At 40.0% G+C, this 17411-nt stretch overlaps 1 protein-coding gene across 3 annotated transcripts in view; it reads left to right on the top strand.

The window, feature by feature from the left end:
- CCDC141 (coiled-coil domain containing 141) overlaps positions 1–17411 on the top strand; it is a 182649-nt gene that overhangs the window by 111462 nt on the left and 53776 nt on the right. For all 3 annotated transcript variants that reach the window (XM_046658984.1, XM_046658983.1, XM_046658985.1), the window contains one exon: positions 7397–7569. In XM_046658984.1, the coding sequence (XP_046514940.1) occupies positions 7397–7569 (173 nt within the window). The remainder of the gene's footprint in view (positions 1–7396; positions 7570–17411) is intronic.

Below are 17411 nucleotides of genomic sequence, written 5' to 3'. Positions count from 1 at the left end.
CCAAGAGTGTAGGGTGTAAGCCTAGAGTGATGAGAGACAAAAGTGGTAAAAACAGGCGGGAGGTCAGGAAGGGTCTTGAATAGCTGTTAAGAAGTTTTTATCTTATGCTGAACATGTCCTTAAATATGCAGAGATATTAAGGATTTGAAAAAGTCATACAAGGCAAGCCTCCTTTTGTAGAAGCAGATGATGTCTTAATTTACTCGCCTCTTGTGCTCTCTCTGAGAGAATGGTTTAGAAATCTTTGGCTTTAGAGCTCAGGGACAAGACTGTTTAAACCATAGCAAGTATTTGATAAATATGGCTAAACTATTAGCATAAAATTATTAGTAAATAATAGAAAAAATGATCAGAAACAAGGAATACCTTTAATATCTTACATTTCTCATGATAGCCCACAACTCAGCCCATATTTAATAGTCTTATAATCAAGACACTCAATTTTACTGTCACTCACTCATGAGTAGCTTTCACAGTAAAGCTATCAATTAACCTCTAAATATGAGTCATGAGTGCATTAGTTGGTTTCCCTTCCATGCACAATTTTAGACTGTTGCATCTCTCCATTGGCAGTAAATATATTCTTCCTTGTATGATAGGTATTTCTTGGTAGATTTACTTTCCTTTGCTAAATTAAAATTCCTTGAGAGTGAGAAGCATGTCCATTTCAGTTTGTGTTCACCAGAACATCTAGAACAGTGCTTTCCAGGTAGTAAATGCTCAACAATTATGTGAATGACTCAAAGCAGTGAAATATTAGAAACTGTGCAGTTTCAAGGCCAACTATATTACATTTTCATAAGAGATTATATCGATCCAAGGTAACTGAGATGAGGTCATTTTGAAAGAGGAGAGCTTAATTACTTGCATACACAAGGAATGCAAATTTCAAGCTCAGTCTCTGTGTCATATCTGAGGAGAGGAGTGTTGTATAAAGAGATTTGTCATCACCTATATCACCTCCTCTGAGGTCTCCAGGCAGCATTAATTGCTTATTCCTTATTATTTTCATGGTATTTCTCTGTGCTTCTTATAGAGAGATTATACCTTAGTCATCTTTGTATGCCACCTAGTGTTCGAAAAATTTAGTTTAATGAATGAATAAATGATCGGCCACATGACAAATCAATTCACATTTTGAGCTTGAGTTTTCTCTTTTTCTAAAATAGGTCTAATAATCCTTATCTACTTCAGGGAATATTATTCAGTAATAAAAGTTCTTGCAATTGGTGATAAATGTACAAAATCTTTTCAGGGTAGAGTTGGAGTATAAATAAATAAATGGAATTGTGGAGTATTAAGTGAAAATTTAAAAACACTTGCTAGGATGACACTTTTCTAAAATAATAGAGTAGATTTTGGAGCCAGGCTGCCTGGGTATGAATCTGGTCTCATTTATTAGCTCTATGACCTTGGGCAGTTACTTAACTTCCCTGTGCATCTGGCTTTTTTATCTATAAAATAAAAATGATAGTTATACGTATCTCCCAGAGTCATTGAGCTATCTTAATGAGCTCATACATGACTCGTGCATAGAACAACTAAGCACTCACTAAGTGCTAGCCATTATGTTCTCATTATCTATGCATTTAATACTGCACCAGCCTCTCTAACATGCTTACATGCTTTTGTTCATTTCCATATCCCCAGCACATAGCAGAGTACACGCTCCATAGATTTCAACAAATATTTATTGAATAAATGAAAAGAATAAATGCTTTGCACATTGTAAATAAACATTTTCCATGTTAATATTCCCAAGATCATCCTAAAACCATTTAGGCCAATTTAGATAAAAGAAACTAGAAATTATACTGGAGCCAGCCTGGTGGTGTAGTGGTTAAATTCGCACACTCCACTTCAGCAGCCCGGGGTTCTGGGTTCAGATCCCGGGCGCGGACCTACACACTGCTCATCAAGCCATGCTCTGGTGGCGTCCCACATACAAAATAGAGGAAGATTGGCATGGATGTTAGCTCAGGGCTAGTCTTTCTCACCAAAAAAAGAAATCAGAAATTATAAACAGTGATTAGCTAGCTAAAGTTCTACGTATGGGTCTAGTTTATCCATTTCTAAGATGGGCTTTTCTCAGAAAAAGTAAGGAATGGTCGATATATAAACTTCCTCCATTCCCTTGTTGATAAAATGCTTCAGATGCGTGCCATTTTCAGTCCAGAACTCCTTTTCCAATGTTTTTTCAGCTTTTCAGCTTGTAAAGCAAAACCTGCTTTAGGTACTTAGGATTTTAAACACCTCATTAACACCACTAATCCACCTTGTAACACTTGTACCACAGAGGGAGTTCCGGGTCCCAGCGGTCACCACCTTGGGGAGGCAAGAAATGAGCCAGAGCACCAGTAGCAGGCAGCAAACATAGGGAACTGGAAATCATCCCCTTTGCCCCTGGCCTTTGTGGCATTTGAAAGCTTGGGCAGATTTGGGCAGGACCTGAATTGAGAAGCAGTTTACTAAACTGCGAGCCTCCAGAAATTAGCTCAGGTGATGTTTAGGAGGGGCAACGGAAACTTTCCGTCTTCATAAACCTGAACCCGGAGGAAGTGCCAGTCTCTGCAGGGAGTGGAGATCAGTGCTCCAAGCAGAAGCTGAGCTCAGTCTTGTGTCCGTGGTAATTACAAAGGTTCCAGCCAAACTCATTCTCCAGCCTTGCGAGTCATGAAAGGGTATTTTTTTTTTTAAAGATTTTATTTTTTTCCTTTTTCTCCCCAAAGCCCCCCAGTACATAGTTGTATATTCTTCGTTGTGGGTCCCTCTAGTTGTGGTATGTGGGATGCCGCCTCAGCGTGGTTTGATGAGCAGTGCCATGTCTGCACCCAGGATTCGAACCAACGAAACACTGGGCCGCCAGCAGCGGAGCGCACAAACTTAACCACTCGGCCACGGGGCCAGCCCCATGAAAGGGTATTTTGAAGGTTCTGCAGTGTTTTGGGTCTGGTTTTTTTTTTTTTTTGATGTTGATGCTCTTCAAATTAATTAATCGAGAAACAAACAATATTACTTAAACATCTTTGTGAAACAGCATAATATAAGAATTATGCGGGATGACTCATGATTCTTGCTTAACTTATTACTCTCACAGCTATTTCAAGAAGAATAAAATGTGTCGTGTCCTGATACCATCTCTATTTGATTTCGTGCAGCCTGCTTTGGATTCTGTACTTAACAAGTTCAGACAAAAGAAAGATCTTTATTAGCATCTTAAAGAACAAAAACCAAGCAACCCTTTGGTCTTTTCCAAACTAGGGCCAAAAAGAGCTGATTCGTCTCCTGCTTATCTACCTCAGAACTGAGTGGTGAAATACAAAATAGCCAAGAAGAGCTAGAACCCAGAGGGAGAAAATACGATCCTTGTGCCTATATCCTTGTTTTTTCCTCCAATCATAAAACCTTTATTTGACCAGCACGTACAAAATTTGGAGAAAGGGGAAGATGTGAAGAGAAAAAAGAAAGGGGAAACATTGATTCCAAAGGAGTTTATATGGGGGCACCGTATTCTGGCCAGAAATAACCTGCTCTGCACTACGTGTGCGACAAAGAGATTCTTCCCAGGCTGCATCCAGTGTATCAAGTTCCTTATGGATATGGTAAACAGAGAAGCACGCAGTTCTATTTTGGGAGTAGATTAAGTGAGAGCAATGATACTTAGATCATTTCTGGAATTGGCACATGGATTCCTCATCAAATTCTACGTGGGAATAAGAGAAATGAGTTTGCGTGTGATTCAGACAATCACAGACTATATAATCTTGAAAGAGGACTCTTCTTAAAATCAAAGAACTTAACCATTTCTGCGTCTGTAGATTATTCCCACTAGGGTTAGGTTAGGATTAAGGATAAGGAGTAAGCTCTCTGACAGCATCCAGCCCAACTTACTTATAGTATGCATTTTGCAAATATATTTGTTGAGCTAATGAAGGGAGGAAATCACTTCTTCCTTCTTACCACCATAGTTCTACTAAGGGTGGTACAAAGAGCAATTCATAAGTAATTGTTTTCTTAACACTTTGATCTTTTTGAGAAAACACTCTGGCAGAAAATTTGGCTATTTTGATTTTTTTTTTTTTTTGAGGAAGACTTGCCCTGAGCTAACTGCTGCCAATCCTCCTCTTTTTGCTGAGGAAGACTGGCCCTGAGCTAACATCTGTGCCCATCTTCCTCCACTTTATATGTGGGACGCCTACCACAGCATGGCATGCCAAGTGGTGCCATGTCCGCACCCGGGATCCAAACCAGGGAACCCCGCACCGCCGAAGCAGAACATACGAACTTAACTGCTGTGCCACCGGGCCGTCCCTGGCCATTTTGATTTTAAGTTATGGGCTATCAAGGACCTTGACATACCACCTCCTCCATCTAGTGACTAGCCCTTCAGTTTATTTCCATGCTGTTAGGAAATAACACTTTTATGACAACATTCAGGAGTAGGGTGGAGTCACCTCACACATGCATTTAATGTACACATGACTTTAGAATCTACCTCCTGTGAAGATGAGACCAATGCCTAAGCATATGAGAGTGGCAGCTGTTCAGTGGGGCCACAAGAGGGAAGGCCCAAGTGGGATGAATGGCAAGCAGCAGGTGGCCACACTCTTCTCAGTGACTTTTCAAAGACGTGTGTCAGCAATCAAAATTTAGAGTAATAGCCAGAAAATACTGTCTGGAACCTTACTACACGCCCACCATCATGCTCTAGTTACTTACATACTTTTTTCTTCTTTATTTCTCAAAACAACAGACATGATAGGTATTAAGGTTATAGTGGCTTAATATTAAAACAGAGTGGAGTTAAATTTGTGGGCGAGAAAAAGCACTTTGGAATTCTCCATGCTTTCCTCATTCACACTAGGAACTTGAGAATTATCTTAAAGGAAAAAAGAAGTGAATGTCCTGCCATCTAGATACAGATTTTCCCTTTCTTTCTTTCTTTAGCTCAGTGGCTCGCAATCCTAACTGTGAATATGTATTACTGTAAGCACTAGTTCACATATATTAAACTTCAAGCACGATTTAAGGGAGTTTATGATAGTTTTGACTACACCAGATTTTTGCTTTAGGCGCTAACTTTAAAACTAACCCTCGATTAACAACAGACCCCACTTTAAAGTGAGCAATAAAAATTTAAAATATAAAACAAAATTCCAGAAACAGTAGTTATTGCCAAACGGTGTTCCACTGTGTTAAAGAAAGATTGAGAAAGTAATTTAAATCATCTTTTCTAATATCAGCATCTTGACGCCTTTGGCTCTGATGCCAACTACAGGAAAGAAAAAGGATCAGATAAGGAAGAGTTCTTCAGCGTCAAAGTTTCTTTAATAAAGTTATCTTTCTTGTATAGTCCTATATAGCATAAGAGAAATTGCTCAAACTTTCTCTATATCGTTTCTCACCTGTAAGAAGGAAAGGTAATACTTATTTACAAAGAATAAGTGTTAAAATCTCATCTTTTCCACCAAAGATTTACAGGCTTCTTGGAAATGCCCCTTTTTTCTTAAGCCTCCCATAGCAATCATTTGCCACATGGCGCCAGGGCCCAGAGTTTATGACAGTTTATGAGTATCAGAGCCAGACAAATTGAGTGTAAATACCAAGTCTGCCACTTAGTAGAAATATCACTTTCTGCTATTTATTTCACCTCTCTGACACTCAGTTTCCCCAGGCGTGTAATGGGAATAATTTCTTGCTCCCTCCCAGAGCTATTAAGGACAATGTGCCTGGAACTCAGCAGACATTCAAAAATATTTGTTGACTGAATGAAAAGTAATTGTGAAATACATAATATAGAAGGAGCCCATAGTAAGTTCTCATCAAACTGTAGTAATTATTATTATCACTTCCTATCATCTACTAAATATGTGGGAATGATTTTGTTTTAAACATTCTAAGTAAATAAAAAGAGCAGATTCAGGAGACATGGGAACATTGGTGAGAGAACAGAATGCCAATATAAAAGTAATATGACAGTATTTGAGAAATTTTATTTGCATATGCAAATTTTGTCCAGTTCCAATTCTGCCATCAAAGCACACTCCATTAGATGGCCACCAGGTGCAAGGGCGTGGATGCTTTCACACAGCTCTGTGGCTGTAGTCTCTACATTTGGCTTAAACTCTATTCCCTCAGCATCAGCTCAGCCTTACTCCTCTGGTCTCTCTCAGGTCTCAGTGGTACTAGTGGGTCTCTCACAAGATCATCTGCTCTCATTTCTCATAAGTCTTCTGTGGGGTCTTCCTGCTCCAGCCGGTGGGCCCCTGCCAAGCTGGCTGGCTTCCAACTCAAAAACCCAGGAAGGCTAAACTTCAAGGCCCCTGCTGACTATATCTCTGTCAAGCTTACTGGAATAGGACTGTTTTCCAGACTGGTATGGAGCATCCTATAAGGTGGCTTCTTCCAACAGCGCCAAAGGGCAACACGGCAAGAGTTCCCTTGCTGTTCAGTATTTCTTCAACTTACCTAACTCATCTCCTGTTCTCCAGGCCCAAGTTGAGATGCGCTATCAGGAAACCTATGAAGACTATTGCAGTCTGCTCTCTCTCTCTTTTCCTCATATTACTACAGTCCTTTTTTACTGCCTTTATAGCATATACTCCATCTTAATGCCACTAAGCCTTCATGACCAGAGGGATAGTTCCTCTCTACTCTATGTTAATTCTATAAGCTTAATCCCTCATGCTTGGTTGTTGATCTGCCAATAAAGGAAGAAAATAAAGGAATTCAAAAATCTTCTCTCAAGACAATATCTTGGTTTGCAAGGCAGTGTTTTTTCTGCATAATCCCATTTTGCATGTCAGAAGCTAAATATTACCTTGGTCTTAGTCTTTGTACTGCTTCAGAACCCTATTTTAATCTTCTCTGTAGACAGATGGATGCCTTGGATGGAGTAGACAGAAGGTCTAATGCCTGAAAGACAATGGGCAAAAGCACATTAGTACTTTCTTGAACATTTCCCTACAATATTTCAGGTTTAAAGTGCAATTTGTCGGGAAATTTCCCTTTAAGAATATCACAGATATTCAGATTATGAGTCTGCATAATATTTTAAAAATATCTCATTCATTATTTGTATACAGTACGGAATGTGCAAAAAATAAACCTGGGGCTCCAAATTCTGTGCCGTTATGACTGTGGTTTATAGATAACATTCTCAGTGTAAACTATTTTGGTAATTTTACGGTGTTGACATTTGTCTATGCTGAACTAAGCTTTGATCGGTTTCCCTAAATGGAGCCATAAAACTACATAGCTGTTTTCTAAGATGAAGATTGTTGGTTTTGGTTATGATCAAACTAATAAATTGAACGGGCTGGCTTAATCTCTAGTACACATTGATGTAGATTTTAAACTAGAAAAGCAGAAAATGAAAGTATGTTTTCTTTGGCAGGCATTTGATGTACTTGGAAGAGTTGAAGCTTACCTTAAGCTCCTTAAATCAGAGGGTTTAAGTCTGCCTGTCTTGGCAGCGAGGCATGAGGAATTAAACAGAGAAATTAAAGACTGCACAGCTGATGCTTTGCAAAAGGGACAAGACTTAATCAGCCAAGTAGGCTCCTGCAGGTAAGTAAAGTCTATTTCTTCCTCAGTGTAACGAGCTTTGTCACAGTTTCCACAACCTGTTAAAAAATAAGTTGCATGATTTTTCTTCTGCTTCTGATGTTTTGCTGCATTATAACATGGCTTAAAGGGATCTGCTGAATTTTGGTCAACAGTGATTCTGAATACAGCATTACTTATCCAGAAGTGAGGCCATAGTCTGAGCCTGAGGACCCCAGGATGCTAGAGCTTCTTTCTATGGGTTTTCTAGAAGGGGAGGGAGAAAGGACAGAAGAAGGAGCAGAGCTTCAGTTCTCAGTGCTTTTCATATCCCAGCACCTCCACGGACTTTCTTCCTCCCTTTTAATTCATGAGCCTTCAGTCTACCTTTTTCCTTTTTTCCTTTCTGGAAAAAGTAAAGCACCAGAACTCTCATTTGTGACCTTGGTGGCTCCCTAAGCAAAACCCTAAGTAAAAGGTGGCATTAATAATGATAATAGTAGCTCACTTTTTTTGTTTTAATTGAGAGCTCACCATGTGCCAGGTGCTTGCTAAGAGCTTTAGGAGCATTATCGCATTAATCCTCACAGCAACCCTACAAGGCACATGCTATTAATGTTCTCCTTTTACAAGTAACTGAGACAGAGAAATTAAGTAACTTGCAAAAGTTCACCCAGCCAGTTAGTAGCAGAGCCAGAATTTGAATCCAAGTGCACAGACCCTAGACCCCACGCTCTTAACTAGTGTGCTAGGGTGGATTGTTTGTATGAGCATATTCGGTGAGTGTATCAGTGTGAGCTTAGAGTTGGATGGGAATGAGGAGAGAGAAGAACCTTGAGAAACAAAAAGAGAATGCAGTGGGAACATATGAGAAAGAATAGGGATTAGAAGACAAAAGGGAGATGATAGAGTGGGTGGTGGGACAGCTATTGACTAGGAAGAAATGAAGGTACGGCTTGTGCTTTGACAGAGAGAGACAAAAAGATTGGTGCAAATGGGGTGAGCCCAGTTTTTTATCTTCCATAACCACAACCTTTTTATTTTTTATTTATTTATTTTTTTGAGGGAGATTAGCCCTGAGCTAACATCTGCTGCCAATCCTCCTCTTTTTGCTGAGGAAGACTGGCCCTGAGCTCACATCCATGCCCATCTTCCTCTACCTTATATGTGGGACGCCTACCACAGCATGGCGTGCCAAGCAGCGCCATGTCCGCACCCGGGATCTGAACCGGTGAACCCCTGGCCACCAAAGGGGAACGTGCAAACTTAACCGCTGTGCCACTGGGCCAGCCCCTCCACAACCTTTTTGAAACTCAGACATTCAATTTGAAGAAAAATGAAATAGGTCAAATGTGGTAAAATTATTTTATTTCTGTTTAAACCTTCATTTTGCTCTCTTTTAGACACATTTACAAGTGTTGGTTTGGTATTTTTTGGTTTAGCGCATTTTCTTTTCAGAAGACAGTCTGAACACAGACAGGTATTTAACCAGAGCATGTGATGGTTGCTATGTGACCATGTGAAGCCGAGATTAGACATCATCCAAGGTCTTCCAGCAGGAGCCAAAAAGCGGAGGCAGTGAGAAGGGCAAAGGATTGTCCCCTTTGAAAAACCAACAATAATAATTGTAGCTACTAATCTTTACTTTAGCTCCATGCCATGTATCAGGCAATGATGTTTCCTCTCCACTCCAGGAGCCCCAGTGTGCCCATGCCTGGCCACATGGTCACACGGTGTGGGTACGAGAGCACCTCATCCCCCCGCCCCGCTAAAGGTCCAGTCTTCCAGAATGCATATTTGTCTTGGACCATGCAGAAGATACGCTGCGGGGTGCCTAGACTTGTTGTGCCCGGGCTCAGGCTACATGCTGCACATTGATCTGAGCATGTGATGACTAACTGGTGAGGTCTCCAGTTATAATTGGGGAATGGCCCCATGTCAGTTTAGCAAGTGGATCTCAAAGCATAGACAGATACTACTTTTTTCAGGCTACTCTTTACTTGTGGTGCCTTCCCTGGCCTTGGGCAGTTTCCTTTCACGCGTGGGCAGATAAGGAGGCAGCCAAAGACCCCTCCCCAGATCTCTGGAGATCTGTCTCTGGTACACTGCCCCAGAAATTCCATGTGCGTTGGCCTCCCCAAAGTCTGATCTCTGCCTCCTCAACTCAGCAAAACCTCTGGGCTCTGTTTGAGCTTCACCTCCTTGAACTTTGGTCTGGAAATTACCTCCCAGGCAGTAAGCTGATGCAATCGTAGGCTCACCTCCTTCATTTCCCTTCTCTCAGGGAGCCTGTCCTGTGCTCCCTGCCGTTCAATGTCTGAGAACCACTGTTTCTTATGCGATGTCTATTTTTCTAGTCATTGAAGCATGAGGGTAAATCCAGTCCCTGCTTCTTGGCCAGAAACTGAAGTTCCCAATTCAGTTTTGATGCTTAACTCCTGGAGTTGCAAAGCTGGTCACAATTTATTACTGCTGAACTTTATCCTGTTTGCTCTAATCAGTAATGCTTTATTTTTAATATTTAAATACAAGAGAAGAGCTTTTATCTTATCTTACATTCTGTTTTCAGAGTTTTAGTGACTGTGTTTGGCCATCTACCTTGTAACAGTTGACGTGTTTATTTACTTAGTAAGTCTCATTCTTGTTTTCCTTCTTTGCTCTTTCTAGTCAATTTTTACATATTTATTGTTTTTCAAAGGAGCATCTGTAAGTTCTATTCTTCAGGCTGCACACTGGGGCTCAAGGGAAGCAGCAATACTTAGGAACCATTTCAAGAAACTTGAATTAATAGTTATTAACTGGATTTGAAAGAACAATTGACAGTATGGTTTCTGCAACATCCTAGATATATGAGCTTTCATAGTGGTTCCAAGGTGCTTGGTTGCCCTGAGATTTCACAATATTTTACAAATCAATACTGTTTCCATTTTGCAGGAGGAGCTGAAGGTAAAGTGAAATTGTGACTTGGCAAAAGACATTTTTGACTCAGAAGGTAGATGTAGAATAGAAATCCATTAAAAACTGAATTGAAATGCATTAGAATCTCAGTCGCAAACTAGTGCCACACATAGCTACTGACCTCAATCCTGTGCATTCCATTTGGGACTTGCTTCCCTTCCTCGTCTAATGGTTCACCTGTTCAACGACCTGGGTCACCATCATAGGAAAGAAACAGAACCTAAGAAGAGGATTTCAAGTTGCAGCCACTGCTGGAGTGAGGGTGGAGTTTAGAATGCTGGCAATGGAATTGAACATAAATTTCAACAGGGCAAATTACATGTTATTGAACATCACAATGGCTTCCTAGACTTCTGAATACCAGCCACACAACTAGGACACAAACCACTAAGGTTCCTATTATCAGACATTTGAAAACTGGCATGGATAAGAAACTTAAGACTTAGAATCGAAGGAGTTTTATTTCATGCATTCTGAGGGCCCAAACAATGCCACGACTTTTAAACTTAGCTTCTCTGAACCCCAGTCTCTTCATCTGTAAAATGGAGCTATATATTTCATAGAGGTTTTTGTTTTAATCGAAGGAGATAGCACCACTCGTGGCACATAGAGAGTACCCAATAAAAAAATGGTTCACTTATTTTTATACCTTCTATACAAAGAGCTTTAAAAGCAAAATATGAAGTCACATGGTTGTTTTAAATGACTGCAACAGAGTTAGCTGCACCAATTCATATTCATTTTCACTAACTGGGGAAGGTTATATTTGAAAGGCGGCAGATAAACATTTATCTTAAGGTAATAAAAGGCAAAATTTAGTACTGGGGAAGACAGAATTTCAGAGACCCTGAGATCTAATTTTTTTTTCCTATTAGTCAATAAAAAAGGACTTGAGAAGTTCACATTTATCTGAGATGAAGCTTCCCAGTAAATCTGGGACGTTTGTCATTATTTTTCTGTAATTACTACCCTATTAGAAACAGATTCACACTGTTTTTCTATCCTGGAATCAAGCACCTTAGAGATTGGAGCAGCCTCACAAAATAAATAATGATTATTTACATGTTTCTTCCCCTTTCTATTTCCTCCCTATAATCGGGTGATAATTCTGAGTCATTGTTAAATAGTTTATTATCTTTTCAGAGTATAATATTTGTCACATAACTGAAAGAAAGAAAGAAAAAGGAATTAAAATGCTTTGATTTTAAAAGCATTTTAGTGCATTCATTTGTACCTAATTATGATGCAAGTTCCCTATAAAAGTATCTGATAATGGTTGAACTTAGACTTATAGCGAAGTTGAAAGCTCCTGGCTTCTGGCCCCCTCATCTCTTCCTAGGCCTTGAGTGGCATCATCTTTGAGCATTGAGTCTAAAGATGGACCAAAGGTGGCCTGCCACCAAGCAAAATTCTGCATTTATTAAGCCACAGGAAGCTGTGGTGATTGGAAGTGCTGCGTCAGAGACCTTGTGTGAGGGTGAAGTTTTCCCTAATTGGACAAAAACAAGGAAGCTCTTTTTTATTTCTCGGTGTAGCTACCAATTCAGAACCCAAAAACATATAAACACCCAACAAGACTAGGATTCCCTGTGAAGTATTCACTTGCCTTTTCTTGTTTGCTAAAAATAACTTAAGATTTACAAGTAAACTGGCTCCAGTGTAGATTCCATTTCTATCCTTGTATAAAAAGACTGTACGGGTTTTCATTCTACCTTGTTATGGAGAATTTAAGCTTATAAACCTCATCCGGTCTGAATATTTTGCTTTGGTATAACCTTAAGTATTGTCTGTTTTGATTTAACACATTATTACTTTTTTACTGTTAATTCTTTATATTTTCACGTTTTACAGAGAAATAAAAACAGGAGTTAATTGGGATTTTGCATTCTCTTTCCATGATTTTCATTTATGTTGGCTACCACTACTTCCCTTGGTTGATAGTATGAATGGTGATGAACTTTGGACAGAATGTAGTTCATTCATTTGTTCATTCCGAAAATATGATTGAGTGTCTTTCGTAAATCAAGTATTCCCAAGCATCTAATGCAATAAGGGAAGTGTCTGACCTCCTGCTGTTTATATTCTGGTAGGAAGAAACAGTCAACCAACAAAAAAATCAATAAATGAGACCTTCTTATGCAGCAATGAGTATATGAAAAAAATATAAAAGTGAAATGGGATAGAGAATTACTATGGGGAGGGGACCATTGTAGACATTGTGGCCAGGGAGGAATTCTTTGAGGAGAAGGAGCTACCATGCAGATAGCTGAGAGATGAGTGGACCTGACAGAACAACGGCAAAGGTGTAGCAGAAAGAAGTATTGTGTGGCTGGAGAAGAGGGTGACAAGGGGAGAAGGGCAGAAGACAAGATCAAAGAGTTAGGTGGAAGTTAGACTATGTTCAAATGCTCATTGGCAATAATGGCAAACACTTATGTGCTTTATACATATTAGCAAATTTAATCCTCAAAACCACCCTGTGATATGGGTCCCACCACTATCATCGTCCCTGTTTTGCAGATGAGGAAGCTAGGGCACAGAGATGTTTCATAACCTGCCCTACTACCCGTCACAGGGTAGGAAGAGGTAGAGCACGGGAATGCAGGTCTGAACCGCTACGTTAGGTTGCCAGCTCCCTGTCTGTCTACTCTTTTCATTCAACTTTAATTAAGAACATGGAGCCTGGCCACTTAGTGAGCATGGATTTTTTTTTTTTTATTCAATTGTGCTTAAAATGTACTCCATCTACCTTCTGGTTTCAACTCAACTCTCACCTTCCCTGGAAAATTTTTCTTTCTTTCAGCTTATTTAAAAATTACTGAATATACATATAAGCATCTCATATGACACACCAGCACTGGACTTCAAGGGCAGTCAAAGATATATAAACCTGGCCCCGAATCTCCAGAACCTTACTAATGGCCAGTCAGGAAACGACATGTCAAGGGAAGTGCTCTAGGCATGAGAAAGCCAAGGGGACAGTGGGTGGCCCACTTCTTCAGAGAAGGGAGACACAATCCCAAGCCCCTGCAATCAGGATAGGTCAAGTGAAGAAGTGAGACTTGAGAGGACCATTGTTGAATCGGATAATCTAAGGTGGGTGAAGGATCTACATCTTCTAACCAAGATGAACAGAATCAATACCTAGCATACAATACTTTTTGAATTCTTTTTTATGTGTCAGCTCTATCTCATGGCTTCACTTTTCATTCGGTGGTGTTCTGAATCATTCCTTAGTTGTTTGACTTGTGGCAGCATCCTCTCCTCAGCCAGACCACGACATCACCTTAAGGTCAGCCCTCAAGGTCAACCATGTAGGAAACCTCTTTTATGTTTCTTAGCATTTACATAGTAGGTGACTTGATTTGAAATGTTAAAGAGCTGGTATGACATTAAAGGAAAGCTTCTATCATAGTAAAAATATTTTAAAAGGTCTTAAGTGGAAAACAAATGAAAACAATCCCCACCCTCCAACAAAACAAACTGAAGAAACAAAAATGGAACTTTCTTTTGCCTGATACAGTCATCTGTGGTTGTGTTTCATAGGAATTCTACCAAGCATCTAAGAACTTAAAATAACTGTTTTTTTAAAAAAGTTTGATGATGTGTTTAGATGGTAAATGTCAGATACTGAAATTTAGGAAATTACAAAGTTGAGTTCTTATGACAGTGTTAACTCAGCCACTTTCCAAATATTTTCATGTCTATATTAAGTTGTTCTTTTTAGAGGTTGAGTAAATGTCATAACTGCTATCTGGGCCTGTTAACATTGTTAAGACTTTTATAATTCTGAAACTCTTAGTGTGGAAGGCACCCAAAGTTCACACTTTCCATTAAATCTAGAAGTAATGAGATTATGTTCTTGTAAAGTATCTAGAGTCACTCATTGCAGTATGAGTTCATTTATTTGTGATGCTGATGATGTGTTGTGAAGTCACGAGGATCCCAGAGTCAGAAGGTCTGGAACTGGGGAGTCTGCGGGGGAAGCCTGACTCCAGGGGCAGAAATCTGTGCCTCGGGTGGCTGAGGCAGAGTTCTCTCAGAGTGGAGGGCTTAGAGAGAAAAGAACACAAAACAGAGAGGGGGCGAGATGTGAGTAGACACATTGATGAATAAAATGCCCATCACAGTGCTGTTTATAATAGTGCAAACCTGAAAACCACTCGAATATTTCTGGAAATAGAGAAATATTTGAATAGTTTAAGGGCAAACACATTGTGGAATGTTCTACGCCAATATCAAAAGCGTTTTTTCCTGTCTTTTCTCTGCTCCCATAACTCCTAGTAGAAGGATGCTGGAGCCTCTCAGTCTGTCTCTGAACTGTCTTTCATATTTGTCATTCCTTTAGCTCTTTGTGTTACATTCTTGTAAATCCTTCAGACTAATTTTCTCTTTTGTTAATTTTCCTTTTGTTTTTACTCATTTTTTTTTTTTAGTTTTTATAACTATATTGTTTTCATTTCTGGGATTTCTAACTCATTCTTTTTCACATCCAATTTTGGTTTATTTCTGACTATTTTTGCTTCAGAGTTTCTTGTTCTGTTCTTACGGATGTTTTCCCTTGTCTCTCTGATGATCTCAGACTTATTTATCTTCAAGTCATTTTCAGATTGAGCTACTTATTTTCCTTTCAGATAAACTGCATTCATTTCTTGATTATTGAAATTTAGGATGTTACACATCCTATCTTCTCTTAGGATTTATTTTCCTCGTGTGTTCTGAAATTTTAGATGATACTCTCATCTGGAGCGGGAGACGTGCCTTCTTCATCTTTCTTTTCCTTGCTTCACTCTCTGGTCTTTGCTCTTTCCTCCTGACAGCTTTGCAATGACATTCACTTGAACTCACAGGGTCGGCAGTCCAGACTCGGTCTTCTGTTGTTTGATCAGGTCGCACAAGCTCCCATGGGGATACGGTGCCTCTCAGAGATGCAGCCGGAAAACCAGGCTGGGGATGGTTCCTGACTGCCCTGCTGTGTCTGATGCCTGGGTCCAGCAGCAGTTGTCTATAGCATTTTTAAACCTCCCTTCACAAGGAGGGCAAAACCCATCCTGGTTACTGATTTCAGGTAGAATCCTAGCTATGATACCCTTTACGTAGGACATGTTTTGGTCTCTGTGGCCTCATAGGAATGGAACTTGTGGCCCTCTCTGCATGCATCTGGACCAGAACCTAGGAGCTCTGTAGCTCCAGCCCAACTTACTGCTTTCTGTTTCTTCATTGTTATGGTATATAAAAGATGTGTGTGTGTGTGTGTGTGTGTGTGTGTGTGTGTGATATTTGTTTGGTGGGGATGTAGTCTCAATGTATATAACTTAAGTCAGAAAAAATATTGTAAAAACATGCATTTCATTTCTATAATATCAATGGCTCTTTTTCAAAGTAAGGATGAAAACTAGAGAGTAGCCATTGTTTCCTCCAAAATAATCATAAACATGAAGGGGCGCTGTTTGCCTCCCTGTCAAAAGAAGCAGCAAGCTGAAGCTAAGATTTTATTTTCGTTTTCAAAGCATGGTTTGTCCGTAGACAGAAAGAAGACTCTGATCAGCTGATTCCTTCTGATGAGATAGAGTAAGCTGTCAAGTGCTTACCATCTGGTTCAGCTCCTAATCCAGATGGGCCGCCAATAGTAATTTATGAAAGGTTTGAAAGGAACTTGCCATTCTCTGGAAAGAATCATTAGAACACATTAACATTGGGATTTGCTCCCCTCCCCCAGCCCCAATTTGCAACAGATGCAAAGATACAGCAACTGCTTCCATACAGCAAATGGAACAGTCTACTTTTGAGCCAGAAGTCGGTATGTCTCTGCTCGTTGGGGAAAAAATGTCACTCATTTTCCTTCCCCCATCTTTCTCCTCTACTGGCTCAATGCATAGGGGAGAAAACGCTCCCATGTGGAGTTTCTAACAAATGTCTGAAGAAGGCTTCTCAGTCTGTCATTTCTGAGTATCTGTGATGCTTGGAAAAGTCAAAGTCAACTCCAGGAGTATTCTGATGTACCTCGTGCTCACATTACAGACAGGCACCATCTAATCCCTTCTTACAGAGAAAGCCCAGAGGTCAATCAGTATTTCCAAGGCAAATTATAGAGCAACATGTTGTTAGACCTAGAAGTTAGTCCACTGGTAGCCAGTCTCCCACTCAATCAGGCAGCACGTTAGCAGTGTGGCTTCAGAATCAGAACAAAATGATGGCATGTCATTCAACCAAGTTTCTGTTACCCGCCCTCAGTTTTTGTCCCATCATTTATTTAATATTACTGTGAAGTAATAGGACTCATTCCTGGGTGACTGATGGAATTCTACTAATTTATTTTCAGTTCATGTAAGAATTGCTGGCAGAGAGTGAGGTCATACTTTTCCTTTGATCAAACCATCTTTTCAAGCTCCGAGGAAATTGCCAATATGCATGCTATACATGTTTTAGAATGTTCAGAGGAAAAGTTTGAAATCAGTGTTTAAAGTTTCTAACTGAAAGTGATGGAATTAGGGCTGGTTGGGACCTGCAGATTAGGTTTTCACTAAGAAGGAATGGAGAGGGAGTGGCATGGCTTTCGGAGTGTGACAGATATATTCCAACTGGGAATCAGGAGAGTGAAGAGATTAATGCCCGATCAGACAGAGATGATTTGGCTGAGGACCAGAGAGAGGAAAATAGGAGCTGGCTAGGGTAAGTAAGATAATTGAGAACTTCTCGCAGTAAGGATGGGGTCTAAGCGACAGGTAAGAGTGGGGTGCACAGTGGACAGGCAATAATAGACAGCGGAACAAGGTAATTCAGTCTGTCTGTCTAAGGCTTCTAATAGAGGAGGGAAGCATCAGGCAACCTAACTATAAATGCTGAACCATACCAAAGAAGAAATTAGGCAGTCTTTGGATAGCCTGAAACTTCTATAGGAGGGCGAA

This window comes from Equus quagga, chromosome 4 (assembly GCF_021613505.1).
Source record: "Equus quagga isolate Etosha38 chromosome 4, UCLA_HA_Equagga_1.0, whole genome shotgun sequence".
Taxonomy (NCBI): domain Eukaryota; kingdom Metazoa; phylum Chordata; class Mammalia; order Perissodactyla; family Equidae; genus Equus; species Equus quagga.
The sequence above is the reverse complement of the archived record's forward strand: the minus strand, read 5'-3'. Positions and strand labels throughout refer to the sequence as shown.